We start from the raw sequence: 18,217 nt of genomic DNA on the forward strand, positions 1-18,217 counted from the left end.
TAAAGATGTGGTAGGGGTGCCTGGGTGGCTCAGTGGGTTAAAGCCTCTGCCTTTGGCTCAGGTCATGATCTCAGGGTCCTGGGATCGAGCCCCGCATCGGGCCCTCTGCTCAGCAGGGAGCCTGCCTCCGCCTCCCCACCCCGCTCTCCCTGCCTCTCTGCCTACTTGTGATCTCTGTCAAATAAATAAATAAAATCTTAAAAAAAAAAAAAGTCTACCAGGGCTTCTACTCACCGTGTCCCGGCATAAAGCCAGCTAATACAGTAAGAGAGGAAAAGTAGATGAGAGGCATAAAAATGAGACAGGACGACTCAAGTGTTCTTATATGTAGACAGTAATTGTCTATACAGAAAAATCCAAGAGAATCTGTAAAACTTCAAACAAATAAAGTTCAGCACGGTTGCTGGGTACCAGAGGAGTTACACATGTGGATGTTGTTTCTACATATCATCTATAACCAATTAGGGAATAAAATAGGCAAAAAGATCTCCTCAGAGCAAACATCTGTAAGTGCATAGGAATAAATTTCATACGATATTCAAGACCTTCATGGAGAAAATGACAAAACATTATTGAAGGACACGAAAGAAGACCTAAATGAAAGGAGATACACTAATATTCCCAATATCTGAGGATGAGGACACCCAGTATTGTAAAGCTGCATATTGCTGTAGATTAATCTATAACGCAATTCCAGTAAAAATCCCAGCCAGTTTTGTTTTGTTTTGTGGGATCTGACAACTGATGCTAAATCCATCTAGAAGAGCAAAAGGCCAAGAATAACCAAGAAGTGTTAAGAAAAACAAGCTGGGGAGACTTATCTTAGCAGTAGTTAATTAGACTGTACCATATGGCACAGAGATAGACAAATAAACCGGGAAACACAACAGAAGCCCAGAGACAGACGAATGTTTAAAATATAACAGTGACAGCATGAAAAGCAAAAGGGAAAGGATGGACTGGTTAATCTTGGATTCTTTTTTTTTTTTTTTTTCAAAGATTTTATTTATTTATTTGACAGACAAGAGATCACAAGTAGGCAGAGAGGCAGGCAGAGAGAGGAGGAAGCAGGCTCCCTGCTGAGCAGAGAGCCCGATGTTGGGGCTCGATCCCAGGACCCTGGGATCATGACCTGAGCTGAAGGCAGAGGCTTTAACCCACTGAGCCACCCAGGTGCCCCTTAATCTCAGATTCTGTCATTGGCTATATATATGGAAAAAATAGATCCTGGGTCATCGGGCTCAGTCGGGAGAGTGTGCGACTTGATCAAGCTTATGGGTTCAAGCTCCATGTTGGGTATAGTAAATATTTACTTAAATATTTTTTAAAAATAGATCCTCATATTTCACCAAGATGACTTAAAGAATTAAGTGTGGAAAAGCAAAACTTTTTTTTAAAAAATCTAGAAAAGAAATTTAGAATATCTGTGACTTTGGGATAGGCAAGGAGTTCTTAGACAAGAGAAAAAAATACAATAGGGGTGCCTGGGTGGCTCAGTCTATTAAGTGTCTGCTTTCGGCTCGGGTCATGATCCCAGAGTCTGGGATTAAGCCCCATGTCCTGCTCAGTGCTCAGAGGGGAGTCGTCTTCTCTCTGTCCCTCTGCCCCTCCTCCCCCGCCACTCATACCCTCTCTTTCGCTTGCTCTCTCTTTCAAGTAAATCTTTAAAAAAAATACAATAAAGTAAAAAACTGAAACATTTAAGCTAATTACATTTACATTTCTTAATTAAAAAAATGAAAATTTTGCATAAGGAAAAAGGTACTATAACAGAATAGGAGCCACAGATTAGGTGAACACATTGGCAACAGATACACACTTTTTAAAAGTATTTATTGGGGCATCTGGGTGTCTCAGTCGGTAGGCGTCTGCCTTCGGCTCAGGTCATGGTCCCGGGGTCCCGGGATCCAGCCCCACATCGGGCTTCCCACACGGTGGGAGGCCTGCTTCTCCCTCTCCCACTCCCCCTGTTTGTGTTCCCTCTCTTGCTGTGTCTCTCTCTGTCAAATAAATAAAATCTTTTAGGGAAAGATATTTTCCTAAATTTTTAGGAAAAGATTTTATTTATTTGACACAGAGAGAGAGAGAGAACATGGCAGCGGGGGCGTGATCAGAGGGAGAACCAGACTCCCTGCTCTTGATCTTAGGACTCCAGGATCATGCCCCGTGCTGAAGGCAGACACTTAACCGAATGAGCCACCCCGGCACCCACAACAGATATAAATTTAAAAAAGAATTCATATCCAGAATAAAGAACTCTCTTTAGAATTTTTCCAATTAGTAAGGTATAACAGCCCAACAGAACGAGAACAACAGAAAATCCTTACTGTTACTTAGGGGCACTGTATACATTGCACATTGTACCAACTCTAGAGTGTGTTTTCAGACTACAATGTGAACAGTGCCCCCTAGAGTTGTGCAGTGCACAAGCTCTACATTGAAGGATTCACTCTTATACTATATGGCTGGTGGCCCTGTGAAAGTGCAAAGGAAAGTAAACTAGGGGATACCATTTCATACTTGTCAAATTGGCCAAATTAAGTTGTAACATTTAAAAATGGTAGGGAAGGGGCGCCTGGGTGGCTCAGTGGGTTAAGCCTCTGCCTTTGGCTCAGGTCATGATCTCAGGGTCCTGGGATCGAGCCCCACATCGGGCGCTCTGCTCAGCAGGGAGCCTGCTTCCTCCTCTCTCTCTCTCTCTGCCTGCCTCTCTGCCTACTTGTGATCTCTGTATATCAAACGAATAAATAAAATCTTTAAAAAAAAATAAAAAATAAAAATGGTAGGGAAGGGGCACCTGGGTGGCTCAGCTGGTTAAGGGTCCGGCTCTTGATCTCAGGTCAGGTCTTGATCTCTAAGTCGTGAGTTTTTTTTTTTTTTAATTATCTTTTAAAAGATTATTTATTTATTTATTTGACAGACAGAGATCACAATTAGGCAGAGAGGCAGGCAGAGAGAGAGAGGAAGGGAGAGAGGAAGGGAAGCAGGCTCTCCGCTGAGCAGAGAGCCTGATGCAGGGCTCGATCCCAGGACCCGGGATCATGATCTGAGCGGAAGGCAGAGGCTTTAACCCACTGAGCCACCCAGGCGCCCCTGGGTCATGAGTTTAAGCCCCATGGTGGGCTCCAGGCTTGGTGGGGTGCTTTGGTGGGCGCCTCAGTGGGTTAAAGCCTCTGCGTTCGGCTCAGGTCATGATCCCAGGATCCTGGGATTGAGCGCCACATTGAGCTCTCTGCTCAGTGGGGAGCCTGTTTCCCCCCTCTCTCTGCCTACTTGTGATATCTGCCTGTCAAATGAATGAATAAAATCTTAAAAAAAAAATGGTAGGGAAGATGTGAAATATGTGGAATTCTTATCAAGTGCTTCTGTGGGTGTAAACTGGTAGCATCACATTGGCAAGCAATTTCACAATATCAGGTAAAATTAAAAATACAGATAACCCATTACCTAGCAAATTCCACGTCTAGGTATATACCCTAGAAATATCCCCACCCATGTACAAGACACATGTCCAAGAATGATCACTGCAACCTTGTTTGCCTGAGCAAAATATCAGAAGCCAGCTAAATGTTCACCAACTGGAGAATGGAGGGGTGATATGCAGTCTATTCACATAAAGAATACTATACAGCAGGTAAAATGAATGCACGAGAGCTATGGATGGTAAAAGAAATGAATATCCAAAATGGTGCTGAGGAAGGAAAAAAGGAAGATGCAGAAATTTATTCAGCATATCATTTAAAATTTAAAAACATGCAGGGCTCCTGGCTGGCTCAGTCAGTGGAGTGTGCGACTTCTGATCTCGTAATCATGAGTTCGAACCCCATGTTGGGTATAGTTTACTTAAAAAAATAAATCTTTTAAAAAAATGTAAAAACATGCAAAATAATAGTATGCATTGCTTCGGGATACAAACTTAGGTAAGAAAGTATAAACTGTACAGTTGAGGGTGGTGGCTACCTAACGGAGGTAGGGACAGTATTGGGGAGGCTGGGGGGTCAGGCGTTGGTAAAAGTGGGGTTTCAAATACAACTAGTCCTGTTTCATTTCTCCAGAAAATAAAAACATGAAGCAAATCAGTAAATGTTTACTGTCAATTGTGTGGCGGATGTTCTTTTTATTGTTATGTGTGAAATACTTCCCAACTTTTTGTTTCTAAGTTACATCAGCAAGAACAGAGACTGGCCCTTCTTGAGGAAGAACACACAGTGCCTCCGTTTCTCACTTCCCCTTCCCTTAGTCCTTAGCCCGGGAGAGGCTGGCTTCCCCGACGCTTGCTGAGGATGCCAGAAATAACCTTGTCCCTCGGTGGGGAAGGAGGCGGGGAACAAGGTTCTCAGCTCCTACCGTCTCTGTCTCTTTTTATATAGTCTACCCTTTAGGTTATGCCCGCCACACCCTCCCCCAGCTTGAAGCTCCTGTCTTTTCCCTCTGGCCTCCTGATCACACTCTTTCTCTGCTTCTCCACTTGTTCCCGAGCCCTCCATGGCCTCCAGGGCTCCGTCCACGCCCCCTTTCTCTTATCATTCCACCCACATTCCGTCTGGATGCTTTTACCCTAACTCATGTCCTCAAGGACTTCCTGAAAATAGATGACCCGCAAATCTCTATGTGCAGCCCATCTCTCCTGAGCCCCAAGCCAGCCCCTGCAAATGCCCACTCCCAGTCCTTATCCCAAGATAGTGCAGAAATCCTAAACTCTGAAACTGAGCCCGTCGTCCCCGGCCTGCAGCTCCTCTCCCGGGGGCCCCTTTGCTGATGCATGGCACCACATTCTGTCCTGCCACCCAGCAGGGACCTTGGAGCATTCTCATTACTCCCTCCCTCATCCCCTACCTGCCACTAGCTGATCAGCCTCGCCGATCCCCTTCCTATGGCTCCTAACACCAGCATTGTCTGGGCCTCCTCATTTCTCCTTGAATTACTCCAGTGACCCCCAAGCTCTGATATCCCCACCAGCATCCCTGCCCCTGCCGTTCCAACCTCCCTGCCACAGAGGAGAGTGATCCTTCTAAAATCCATCTTTCTTCCCAATACCCTTTTCTCATAATCCCTGAATGGCGGAGTTGTCAGGAGAAAACCTTTCTCCTTTGCAGGATGGACAAAGTCCTCCCTGACCCGCCCAAGTTCCTCTCTGGCCCTCATACTCTACCAGCACAGCCGTGGCCTGCTCTTTTCTCTGGCCTGTGTATATGATGATTTGGCCCCAAATATCCTCACGAAACCGTCCCGCACACACCACCATTTCTCTTGGCTTGCTAACCCCAGATCCTTCCTTCTGCCTTTGCCTCTGCCCAAGTGAACCTGGGCTCATGAGATCTTTCTGCGCCTCCCCCTGCCAGGTAGGGTGTTCGACCTCAATCACAGCCACCCTCACACTGCGCTGTTGCCACTGTGAGGGGACTTGAACCTCAGGTCATAGCAAAACGCCTGCCATAGCGATGGTGTTCAGAAGGCATCTGACTTACGTGTGAGTCACGTACGAGCTGAAATACCAAGGTTGGGGTTCGCTGTGTGCGAGGCAGGCAGTCCTCCCCATACCCGTGTTATCCGTGGTCTCAGCTCATCCCTGCGACCCTCCTGCTGGCGGGAGCTGTGCCCTCATTTGGAAGGCGAGCGCGGACCCTGTACGCACGTACCGGCCTATCTGGGATCACACCGGCGGTGCCACCTGAGCCGCAGTTCCGCCTCAGGTCGATGGCCCCAAAGCATCCTTGTTCTGCTAGACCAAAAGATCCACACTGAAGGTCCGTGTCTCTGTGTGGCCCCCAGACAGGTAACAGCCCCACTTTCCTGCTTCTCCCCCCAGAATTCTTAACATCTGATGACAATCAGCTGGAACAAAATAATGGCTCCTTGTTGGACAAGGACTACACTTCTCAGTTCACTCCGCCTGCTTTGAGCTTCCAACCCCTAGAAGTGCTTGGGTTTGCAACCCCCTGTGCCACAGTTTTTGAACATTCCTGTTTAGGAACAGAATTCCTCCAAAGTGGATGCAAGCAGAATACTAACCCATGTGGCCCTTCGTCTTTCGTGAAGGAGCCAAGGGGTGGGCGGCCCTGTCTGGTCCGCCTGTGGCAGCACAGCTGAGGGGGCGCGGTCGTCCGGGCCTGGTGGAGACTGTGCTGCCACTCTATCGCCCGGAGCCTTGTTTCTCCCGCCGCCCCCTGGTTTCTCGGCTTGGCAGTATGGACGGGCTAGGACAGAATGATGTCCACAACGGCAATGGATCAACGAAGACCAAAAAGTATGGCGTGAAATTATCAGCTGAGGGGGGAGGGGGGTGGGGTTATGGACATTGGGGAGGGTATGTGCTTTGGTGAGTGCTGTGAAGTGTGTAAACCTGGTGATTCACATACCTGTACCCCGGGGGATAAAAATATATGTTTATAAAAAATAAAAAGTTATTAAAAAAATATATATATATATATCAGCTGAGGGGCGCCTGGCTGGCTCAGCCGGTGGAGCATGGGCCTCTTTATCTCTGCGTCCTGAGTTCAAGCCCCATGTTGGTCTTAGAGATTACTTAAGATAAAAAAAAAAATATATATATATATACACATATATATGTATATATATATATGTGTATATATGTATATATATATACATATATATGTATATATATATACATATATACACATATATATATTTCCTTTTTCTTTTATATATATATATATACACATATATATATGTGTATATATATATATATAAAAGAAAAAGGAAATACCAGCTGGAAAAGTACCGACTGGAGGTCAAAAGAGCCCACAGTCATCGCAATAAAAAAGGAACTGGGTGAAATCTTGGTGGCGATGGGGGAATATACCTCGAGAAGAGCTCTTCTCTATTGAAAGAATCTAATTCAACCAAGACAGGGTGAATTAGATTGAGTGTGCACTTATTGTTGAGCAAGGCTTGGGGGGCCCATAGCAGAACTTCTCCGCGATCTCCTGAGGTTGCACAGAAAGGTCTTATTGTTGGGAATGGGCTCTGTTATCCTGCTCTGTTGACAGGTTGGTCTCACCAGGAAGGGGCCCACCGTACCTCTCCCCGTGGAGACACTGCTGGGTTTCAATGCGCTTTTCATTCTCCTGGCTGCCTGAGCAAACAGCCATCATTGTTTCCATTGTGAGCTCTTCTCCTCTTGGAGCCCAGCCTAAGTTCAGGGAACATGTGCTTGAGCCCAGCATTTGGCAGCCTGTGTCCCCACTTGGAGTGAATCTCTGTCTTTCCCTTTTTCCTATTAAGACACTTTGCTGAATTTGGAGATTGAAATGAAGTGCTGAACACGCTTAGTGCTAAAAGCGGGTTCCTACCCCCTGCTGGCTTATTTGTATAAGGGGCAAAAAAAACCACACCCAAATTCAGAACCCGAGTGACTAGGCGAAGACAAGAATTATTTCCATCTCTCTCTTGTCACCAACATGACTGAGGCCATATGTATCTCAAAGTGTCAATGGACTCAGATTCCTGGAGAAAATTTCTCTTTGCATTATTGACCCAATTAAGAATTTATGAGAAATCCTACCTCACAGTTGAAAAAAACACCAAGCATCCTAATTGCTGGGACCTCATTTTGTACAACCAGGTGATAGACCGGAAGTCAGATTAAATACTTCCCCCACATCCACACAGATACGAAATAATAGGACTAGGGTTTATTTGTTTCTACATGTTTAAGTTGAGGTATAATGGCGTAGAATAAAATGCACAGATTTTCAGGGCAGAGTTTAATAAATTTTGACAAATGTTTACACCCATGTAATCAACACTTCTATCAAAATTTCCATAATCCTAGGAAGTCCCCTTAGGCCTTTTTCCACTCAATGTCCATCCTGCTTCTTCCCCCACCAGGCAACAACCATTCTTTGATTCCTATCCCTGTTGGTTAGTTTTGGGGTTTTAAGAACTAAAAACTGAACGTATGCAACCTTGCCTGCAGCCGAGGAGTCTGTCTCTGCAGATTTTCCTCCCCTTTTTGGACCACAAGTACTACTTAAGATTTGTTTTGGATCCATCTGGACAGCCTTCCAGGAAGTCCGTCTTAACCGCAGTACAGACACATTTAGGTTTAAAGGGATTCACGTTTTATGAGAGATGAAGGCCAACTATGATTCTTCAGCATGTGGTACAAAAAGAATGCTTCTTTCTGGAAAGTCAAGTTTCCTTTAACGTATCTGCTTTCTTGACTCTTTCCGTGTCCCACCTCAGCTAACCTTCAGGATACTGGCTTTGTATCTGGGAGAACTGGCCGAGCCCTTGCGAGCGAGCACATGTCCGCCATCTTTCAATGGAGAAGCCACTTCCTAGTCTTGGTCACCTTCCTGCTGTGCGGGGCCTCCTCCTCCCAGCTCATCTGGCCTCTCCACATAGCATCCCCAGAGGACAGGGCTGGTTGAAAATCTAATGCTGTCCTCAGCCACTTAACTAGCCTGCAAGGAAACTGGGTTTTAGAAACTGGAAAAGTTGGGTGAAGGTTTGCTCAGAACACTGCTTCCAGGCCAACAAATGCAGCCGAGGCCCAGGTGCAGGCAGCTCTCCACCAGCCACAGACACGACCCAGTCCGATGGGGCCTGCTTCCCTTCCAAGGCGAGTGCTGCAGCCAGGGCGGCTCATTTTCTCCGTAGTAGCTTCGTTTCCCCAGACGGTGAGCTAATGCTTGGCACCGGCAACTCCATAAAATGAGGCAGTTAGGCCCGTGCTTTCAGGCAGAAATGACTGCATGGAATATATGCACACAATTATTTCAATCAAGCCACATGTTAAAAATTCTAAAGAAAAAGAATAAAAATGAGGCACACATAGATGTGACATTAGAATCCACTTGCGAATCCAGAACAAAGCAGCAATGCTGGAGGTGTACAGGCCCCTCTGGAGCCAAACTCCGTAAGAGGGTTTGTTAGATGAGTCTGCGGAATTACAAGCAGAGGTGCCGAAAATAGCTTGGAAAGTCTCTCTTCCCTACACAATGTCACTTCTGAGTATTTCCTGGGGTTTTTGAGACTTTTTTTTTTCCATTTTGTAAATTTCTAAAACAGGCATGCTATTAACATTGTTCAAAATTCAAAAATAACAAAATACAAGGGGTCTTCGGTGAGAAGTCTCCCTCTCCCTCCTGGGGAGGGAGGCATTCCCTTACCCTTCCGTGGGGCCCCGTGTTTAGTGGTTAAGTGGCTTCTTGTATTGAGTCAGAGATAGTCTGGCATATACAAGTAAAACACAGATATAAATTTCTCACTCTTCTTTTTTATAGAAATGGAATTTACTAACGCTATCCTGTATTTTGCTTTTCTTTTTTCTTTGCACTCACTGTATTTAGAAACAGAGCCTTGAAGATGGATTTCAATAAAGAAAAACTGTATGTTCATTTACCCATTCACCCAGCAAATCCTACTTCTAAAAATGGATCCAAAGACACCCTGGCAAAAATACAGAATACTGTATCGAGGCTCGTAACAGAGCATTTCGAAAAGCAAGAAAACCACCAATTACTAATAAAAATTGCTGGTCAGTGCTGGACCAAGGGACAAACGGGAGGGAGAGGACGGTCGACCTATCTGAATGTACCTTGCTTTTACCCCTGATTTTTTTTTACTGGTTTTAACTCTGGAATCATATAAATATTTTACATAATTTTTGAAAAGCCATCCCCCCCTTCCCCCAAAATAGAAAAGCAAAATGAAACAAAGCTAACTGTGTATAGATTTGGAAGAGGAGCGATTTCAAGTGACTTTATTTTTAAAGATTTTTTTTTTTTAAGATTTTATTTATTTGGCAGAGAGAGATCACAAGTAGGCAGAGAGGCAGGCAGAGAGAGAGGAGGAAGCAGGCTCCCTGCTGAGCAGAGAGCCTGATGCAGGGCTCGATCCCAGGACCCCGAGATCATGACCTTAGCTGAAAGCACAGGCTTTAACCCACTGAGCCACCCAGGCGCCCCTAAAGGTTTTATTTATTTGAGACAGAGAGAGAGAGACAGACAGCATGGGGGGGGAGGGGCAGAGGCAGAGGGAGAAGCAGACTCCCACCCAGCAGAAGCTCCATCCCAGGACCCCGAGATCATGGCCTGAGCTGAAGGCAGATGATTAACTGACTGAGCCACCAGGCGGCCCTCAAGTGACTTTAAAACACAATCCCTAGATGAGGGTTTCTCACCTTCAGCACTAGTGACATCTTGGGCCAGATCATTCTTTGTGATGGGGTGTGGCCCCGCGCAAGCCCCACGGCAGCGGCACTTGAAGCAAAACTTTGGCTGTACGGTCACGCGTCATTGCTGGGGGAATTAAGTGCCCTGTGTGCAAGTCCACTGGGAGAGTTTGCGAATGTAGGAGGAGAGGCGCGCTGGGCCACAGGCGCCCTTCCATCTGATGGAGAAGTACCAGGGTTGGTCCGGAGGCAGAGGGAGCGAGGACATGTGAGCACGAGGTGTTATGATAAGGGCGAAGGGAGGGATGGGGCAGCTGGGCAGACTGGGGATTGGCTAGTTTGATTCATTTCAGTGGCACCTGAGGCATAAGGGCTGTCCCTGGCTTTCCGGTACCTGGAGCTGGGGTGAGGAGTGCAGGCGGCCAGTATGAGAGCCCCATGCAGCAGGTGGCTGGGCTGTGAGCCTTGCAGTGCGTGGCCGGAATCTTTTACTCTCTCTGGGAGTTGGCTAGACTCCTGGAGGCAGTCTCGTCAGGTAAGCGAGGCCCCGGATGTCAAAGCGTCAGACGCACATGGTTCATACAGGGAAGACGACTGGAACCTTGCACCTGTTTTCTGCTGGACTGAGCCGGGCCGCCTTTTCTCTTTGCTGATTTTAATCTGCGCCCTTTCACTGACATAAATGGTAAGTTTGACAGCCTTGGTGTGTTCTGTGAGTCTGTCCAGTGGCTCATCAAACCTGAGGGTGGTCTTGGGGATCCCTGACCCAGCTGCCAAAACCTTTAGGTGAAAAGATGATAGGGAACTTCACGGTGGGAGAGATAAGGCTGACACCACTGAACCCACTGCTCGGTCACCGAACGTGGGGCAACCAGATGTTCCTCTTCACATTGTGCAACAGATGTATGCAGAATCGCCTAAGAAGTTTTCTTTCTTTTTTAAAGATTTTTATTTATTTATTTACTTGACAGAGAGAGAGAGAGAGAAAGAGAGAGGGATTACAAGTAGGCAGAGGCAGGCAGAGAGAGGGGGAAGCAGGTTCCCCGCCAAGCAGAGCCCCCGACGTGGGGCTTGATCCCAGGACTCTGAGATCAAGACCCGAGCCTAAGGCAGAGGCTTAACCATTGAGCCAACCAGGCACCGCAGAAGTTTTCTTTCTTTTTTGAAGATTTTATTCATTTATTTGAGACAGAGAAAGAGAGAGAGCGCGCGCGTGCGCGTGAGCAAGTGCATGGGGGTTGGGGGGTGCACTATTCTATTTTTGTGTCCATTTAAAATTTTCTCAACATGTTTTAAAGATTTTTTTTTTTTTTTTTTTTTATTTATTAATTTGACAGAGAGAAATCACAAGTAGACGGAGAGGCAGCCAGAGAGAGAGAGAGAGAGGGAAGCAGGCTCTCTGCTGAGCAGAGAGCCCGATGCGGGACTCGATCCCAGGACTCTGAGATCATGACCCGAGCCGAAGGCAGCGGCTTAACCCACTGAGCCACCCAGGCGCCCCCTCAACATGTTTTAAAAGGAATTTAAAAATTAGAAGCATCCATAAAAATCCTAGAGAAGAACACAGGCAGCAACCTCTATGACCTCAGCCGCAGCAACTTCTTGCTAGGCACGTCTCTAAAGGCAAGGGAAACAAAGGCAAAAAAGAACTATTGGTACTTCATCAAGACAAAAAGCTTTTGCACAGCAAAGGAAACAGTCGACAAAACCAAACAACAACCAACAGGATGGGAGAAGATACTTCCATATGTCTTATCAGATAAAGGGCTAGTACCCAAAATATATAAAGAACTTATGAAGCTCAACACCCAAAGAACAAATAATCCAATCAAGAAATGGGCAGAGGGGGTGCCTGGGTGGTTCAGTGGTTTAAAGCCTCTGCCTTTGGCTCAGGTCATGATCCCAGCGTCCTGGGATTGAGCCCTGCATCGGGCTCTCTGCTGAACAGGGAGCCTGCTTCCTCCTCCTCCTCCTCTCTCTCTCTGACTGCCTCTCTGCCTACTTGTGATCTCTGTCTTCCAAATAAATAAATAAAATATTTTTAAAAAAATGGGCAGAGGACATGAACAGACATTTCTGCAAAGAAGACATCCAGATGGCCAACAGACACATGAAAAAGTGCTCCACATCACTTGGCATCAGGGAAATACAAATCAAAACCTCAACGAGATACCACCTCACACCAGTTGGAATGGCTAAAATTAACCAGTCAGGAAATGACAAGTGTTGGCGAGGATGCGGAGAAAGGGGAACCCTCCTACACTGTTGGTGGGAACGCACGCTGTTGCAGCCACTCTGGAAAACAGTATGAAGGTTCCTCAAAAAGTTGAATGTCCTATGACCCAATGACCCAGCAATCGCACTATGGGGTATTTACCCCAAAGATACAAATGTAGTGATTTGAAGGGGCACCTGCAACCCAGTATTTATAGCAGCAGCGTCCACAACAGGCAAACTATGTAAAGAGCCCAGACGTCCACTGGCAGATGAACAAAGAAGATGTGGTGTACATACACAATGAAATACTACTCAGCCACCAAAAAAATCAAATTTACCCATTTGCAATGATGTAGATGAAACTAGAGAGTATTATGCTTTGTGAAATAAGTCAATCAGAGAAAGACAATTACCATATGATCTCACTTATATGTAGAATTTCAGAAACAAAACAGAGGATCATGGGGGAAAGGACGGAAAAGTACAAAAAGATGAAATCAGAGAAGGAGACAAACCATGAAAGACTATTAATCATAGGAAACAAACTGAAGGTTGCTGGAGGGGAAGGGGTAGGGGGCTGGGGTAACTGGGTGATGGGCATTAAGGAGGGTGTATGATATAATGAGCACTAGGTATTTAAGACTGATGAGGGGTGCCCAGGTGGCTCAGTTGGTTGGGTATCTGCCTTCAGCTCAGATCATGATCCTGGAAACTCAGGATTAAGCCCCATATTGGGATCCCTACTCAGTGGGGAGCCTGCTTCTCTCTCTGTCACTCATCCTGCTCTTGCTGTCTCCTAAGTAAAAACAATCTTTTTTTTTTAAATTTTTTATTTGACAGACAGCGATCACAAATAGGCAGAGAGGCAGGCAGAGAGAGAGGAGGGGAAGCAGGCTCCCCGCTGAGCAGAGAGCCCGATGCAGGGCTTGATCCCAGGAGCCCGGGACCATGAGCCAAGCCAGAGGCAGAGGCTTTAACCCACTGAGCCACCCAGGGGCCCATAAATAAAATCTTAAAAAAAAAGGATTGAAGAATCATTCAACTCCACTTCTGAAAATAATAAAGTACTATATGTTAATTTAATTTAAATAAAAAATAAAAATAAAAATTAGAAGCAGTTATCAAATATGGGTTAAGAAACACAAGTTAAAAATACGTGATCTAATTAAATGTATGAAATTTAAGAACCTCCCAATATTTCAGAGAGGTGATTTTAAGGCATAGGTGAGATTACAAGGGTTTTAAGAGGTTCAAGTAAAAGGTAGGAAGTTGGATGTCCGAGCATCCCTTTCAGGTCTTGAGAAAACAGGTGGAGCCCAAGATGAAGCTACCTTTTGTCTGAAGCCTTCAGGGTTTCCCCAGTTTCTGCTCTAAAGTCTAAATGTAGGGGTGTTTTTTGTATTTAGGGGTTTTCTTGGTACTGATTTGACAAATCTACCATAAAACTTTGGAATAAAAAGACACCACCTCTTTTTTTTTGTTTTGTTTAAGACACCACCTCCTTATATTCTCATAAAAATCTTTAAAGACCATCTCGTAAGAGAGAGAGAGGCATAATCTTCTGTGGATAAGAGCTCCTTCTAGTTGTTACTTTAACTGCTGTCATAAACATGGGATTTGGGGTCAGGTAAAGAATCTCCCCGATTAAAGCAGCATATGGGAGAGCCTGGTCTTCAGGGTGTGATGTTTCTGCCTGCTATCTAAAAAGATTTCTTGGGGCACCTGGGTGGCTCAGTCAGTTAAGCATCTGACTCTTGGTTTCAGCTCAGGTCATGATCTCGTGGCTACTGGATCGAGCCCCACATAGGGCTCTGTGCTCAGTGCAGAGTTGACTTCAGGTTCTCTCTCCCCCTCTCTCCTGCTCACTCACTCTCTCAAATAAATAAAATATTTAAAGAATAATTTTAAAAAAAGATTTCTTATGGAAAAAATTGAAGGATAATTTGTTAGGACAAAAATGTGTTACTTCTGTCATTAAAAAAAATTTAAGAACATATGTTCACATACAAACACTTACAAGAATGTTCACAGCAGCACTATTCATAACAGCCCCAAAGTGCCAACAACCCTGGTGCCCATCAACTGATGACTGGATAAATAAGATGTGATACATCCATACAACTGAATGTAACTTTTATTCCACAGAAAGGAACATAGTACGGGTCTGTGCTGATTCGTGCTATCACATCACGAATCTTGAAAACATTATGTTCAGTGAGAGAAGCCAGTCACAAAAGACCATGTATTCTGTGATTCCATTTATATGAAATGTTCAGAATAGGCAAATCTTTAGAGACAGAAAGTAGACTGCCAGTTGCCCTAGGGCTGGGGTGGGGGTGGGGTTGAGGGAAAATGGGCAGTGGCTGCAAATGGGCACCCTACTGGGTTGATAAGTGTCCCTTCCCCCAAATTTAGAACAAAAATGTTCTAAAATTGATTGTGGTGATGGCTGTGCAACTTTGTGGATAAACTAAAAGCCACTAAATTATATAATTTAAATGGGTAAATTGTATGGAATGTAAATTATATTCCAATAAAGCTGTTATTAAAAAAACATTCAGGGGCGCCTGGGTGGCTCAGTGGGTTACTTCTGCCTTCAGCCTAGGTCATGATCCCAGGGTGCTGGGATCGAGACCCACATCGGGCTCTCTGCTCAGTGGGGAGCCTGCTTCTCCCTCTCTCTCTCTGCCTGCCTCTCTGCCTACTTGTGATCTCTGTCAAATAAATAAAATCTTCAAAAAAAAAATTCAAAGCTATACAAAAATGGCGGGCCCCTGGCTGCCTCAGTCAGTGGAACGCATGACTCTTGATCTTGGGGTTGTGAGTCTGAGCGCCATGTTGGGTGCAGAGATTACTTAAAAATAAAATCTAAAGGAGGTGGTTGGGGGATTGTGGTAACTGGGGGAGGGGCGTTAAGGAGGCACCTGAGGTAGTGACTGCTGGGTGTTCTAGGCAACTGAGAAATCACTAAATTCTCCCTCTGAAAGCAGTAATACAGGATATGTTAACTAAAATGAATTTATACAAAAAGTTAAAAAATAAAATCTTTTTTTTTTTTTTTTTTTAAAGATTTTATTTATTTATTTGTCAGAGAGAGAGAGAGAGAGCACAGGCTCTCTTCCTGGGAGAGTGGCAGGCAGAGTCAGAGGGAGAGGCAGGCTCCCTGCGGGGCAAGGAGCCCGATGCGGGACTCGATCCCAGAACTCTGGGATCATGACCTGAGCCGAAGGCAGCTGCTTAACCAACTGAGCCACCCAGGCGTCCCAAAAAATAAAATCTTAAAAAAAAAAAAAAAAGGCTGAAGAACTTTGAGAAGGATCTTGAATAATCCCAAGAGGGAGAACTTGCCTTGCCGTCAGTGATGGAAGGTATGGAGAGGCCGAGAGTTAAATATTACATGTTGGTTGCTAGGTCTGCTGCCGATCTGCTATACAGACTTTTGGCCTTTTATTTTTTTATTTTATTTTTTAAAAAAAGATTTTTTTTTATTTTTTTGACAGACAGAGATCACAAGTAGGCAGAGAGGCAGGCAGAGAGAGAGGCAGAAGCAGGCTCCCTGCTTAGCAGAGAGTCTGATGCAGGGCTCGATCCCAGCACCCTGGGATTATGACCTGAGCCGAAGGCAGAGGCTTAACTCACTAGTCACCCAGGCACCCCAGACCTTTGGCCTTTTAGACAGAACTCTTTCAGCTGCAAGCTACAGAAAACCTACTCAACCAGGCTGAACCAAAATAATACAAATTTAAGTCACATACTTGGGAGTCCAAGGTGAGCAGTGGCATACAGACAAGGTCACGGGAACAGATTTCCTTCTTGACTGCCTTCATTCTCAAGCTGCCCATCGCTGTGTGGTGGCAAAAGCAGCCACAGGCGGTCCCACGACTCTGTGGCCTTTACAGCAGAGAGAGACTCTTCCTGCTAGCTCTCGCAGCAGTTCCGGGACTGTCGGGCTGGCTCCCACTCTCACAGCTGGGGAGAAAGGTCTGCTTCAACCAAGTGCTGTGGGTAGAGCAGGAAAGGGTAGTTCTCCCAGGAAGAAAGGCTGGGTAGAGAAAACCCGTCCACAACACCAAAGGAAGCACTAAAACTTGCAGATCTGAACATCATCTCAGTCCCATAAACACTTGCCAAATCAAAGCAAGAGCACCCAAAACAGAGCAACCACAGAGTCCTTTTAAAGCATCACGTTCCACGATCTTATTCCATTATTTTAGAGAAGCAATCACACATGAGTCAGCACAGATGCCAAGGTCATCAGCTAGATGCCATTTCAGCAGAGAGAGCGACTTCAGTCAAGGATAGACTGTTCCATGTTCCAGAGTTCTGTCTGAAGTGATAGGTCACTCTGGTAGATGGCAGATCTTTTTTTGCCTGACTCGGCCACAAGAAAAGCTCCATCTTGTCCAGCACAAAAGAAAGCAGTGGTCCAGTGTGAAGAGCCGGAAAACTCTGCCACCAACATGCTTGTTGCAGTTTGCCCTTCTTATTTGAACTGGTGATAATCTGGTGGGTTTCGGATCCAGGATCCGAAGGCCTGCTTTCGGAGCGCACTCCAGGCTTCCTGGTAAGCAGACGCGGCCTCCTTGTACTCGTGGTACGTCTCCAGCTTCCGCAGCCTAATGCACAAACACCAGCAAACACACGGGTTCTCCATGATCAGCTCAGTGGGGCGGCCAACTGAGCCAGCGGCCGGACAGATTTCTAACCAGAGACCTAGGAAAAGACCTAGGAACGGGAGGATTTTGGTACGCTTTCCTACAGCAACTCTCTCTATTGTAAGAAACTCACTAGAAAGCAACATGGATTGAAACAGGTGATAATCAATAATGCTAGTCTTGTTTGGTCCTGGTGGAATCAGAAAAATAGAGCTTAAGCTTTTAGCTTAAAGTGTTCCGGGAAATGGCTTACTGCAAAGAAGTCCCCTTCCCTGTAAGACTCATGGATGCCCCCTAGGCCTACCTATGACAGACGTTCCAAACTCCCAAGGTGTCTCAGTGACAAGCTGAACTGTTTGGACCATACACCAAACCGGACATAATTCTTGCTTCTGTGACCAACATTAGTTATGCTTCTGTCCTTCTCCCAGACCCTGAACTCTGACCCACCCTCAGCCTGAGCCAGCATCAGAATGTGTAGTGAGCCCTTCTTAACAAACTATCCCCCCAGGCCCCCCAACCCCACCGTGAATCGACTGATCTCAAGAAAAGACATTTCCCATTTCCTGTCCACCTGTCCCCTCACACTGACTGCGCCTCCCATGCCCCCTTCCGGCTTCTTTCTAGCCTTGCTCACGGCTCCCCGCAAAGGAAGGCTCTTTCCCATCCGCCCTGGAGGCTTACAAACCAAATGACCTCGGCGCCCTCGCTTTGGCACCAGTCCTGCTGCTGCTCTAACGGCTCCTCTTTTACTGCAGTGATCTTTTGGAATCAAGTTTCTCCTGATCTTAGTTCAGAGTTGTTTTCACTGACACATAAAATGTCTGGAACCCGCCCCCCGGTCAGTTTGATTCATTTTTCTAGACAAAAAAACGAGCAAATGGACTGCAGGGCAGCATTACCGACTATAGTGTGCACAGTGGTGACAGCAAGGGGCTGGGAGAAGTTTCTAGCAATGCCTCAGCTTCCCCACTGTATACTGTATGATAAAAAGAGCTTGGCAGGTCTTGTTGTCTGTTGCTGAGACGGAACCTCCAAACCTTCTCAATTTCCCTGGGGGCAGGAACGTCTTTGTTTTTCATGGTGGACCCCTGTGATTACCTGAGTTTACACTAAATGAGGTGACTCCTGGCGGGCCCTAACCGATCAGGGCGGGGCTGCCATGCCAGAAAGACTAACCACAGAGTCCAGTGGGTCATGCTAT

General features: G+C 45.9%; 1 protein-coding gene across 8 annotated transcripts in view; it reads right to left on the bottom strand.

The window, feature by feature from the left end:
- Positions 1-18,217, bottom strand: part of ADAT1 (adenosine deaminase tRNA specific 1) — a 47,843-nt gene that overhangs the window by 8,374 nt on the left and 21,252 nt on the right. For 5 of the 8 annotated variants that reach the window (XM_032326342.1, XM_032326338.1, XM_032326345.1 and 2 more), the window contains 2 exons: positions 16,114-16,974; positions 7,641-8,716 (listed from right to left, as the gene is read on the bottom strand). In XM_032326342.1, the coding sequence (XP_032182233.1) occupies positions 16,842-16,974 (133 nt within the window). In that variant the 3' untranslated portion in view covers positions 7,641-8,716; positions 16,114-16,841. The other 3 variants (XM_032326340.1, XM_032326341.1, XM_032326343.1) reach the window with 2 other exon arrangements.

The sequence above is a fragment of the Mustela erminea genome, chromosome 19, assembly GCF_009829155.1.
Source record: "Mustela erminea isolate mMusErm1 chromosome 19, mMusErm1.Pri, whole genome shotgun sequence".
NCBI classification, from domain to species: domain Eukaryota; kingdom Metazoa; phylum Chordata; class Mammalia; order Carnivora; family Mustelidae; genus Mustela; species Mustela erminea.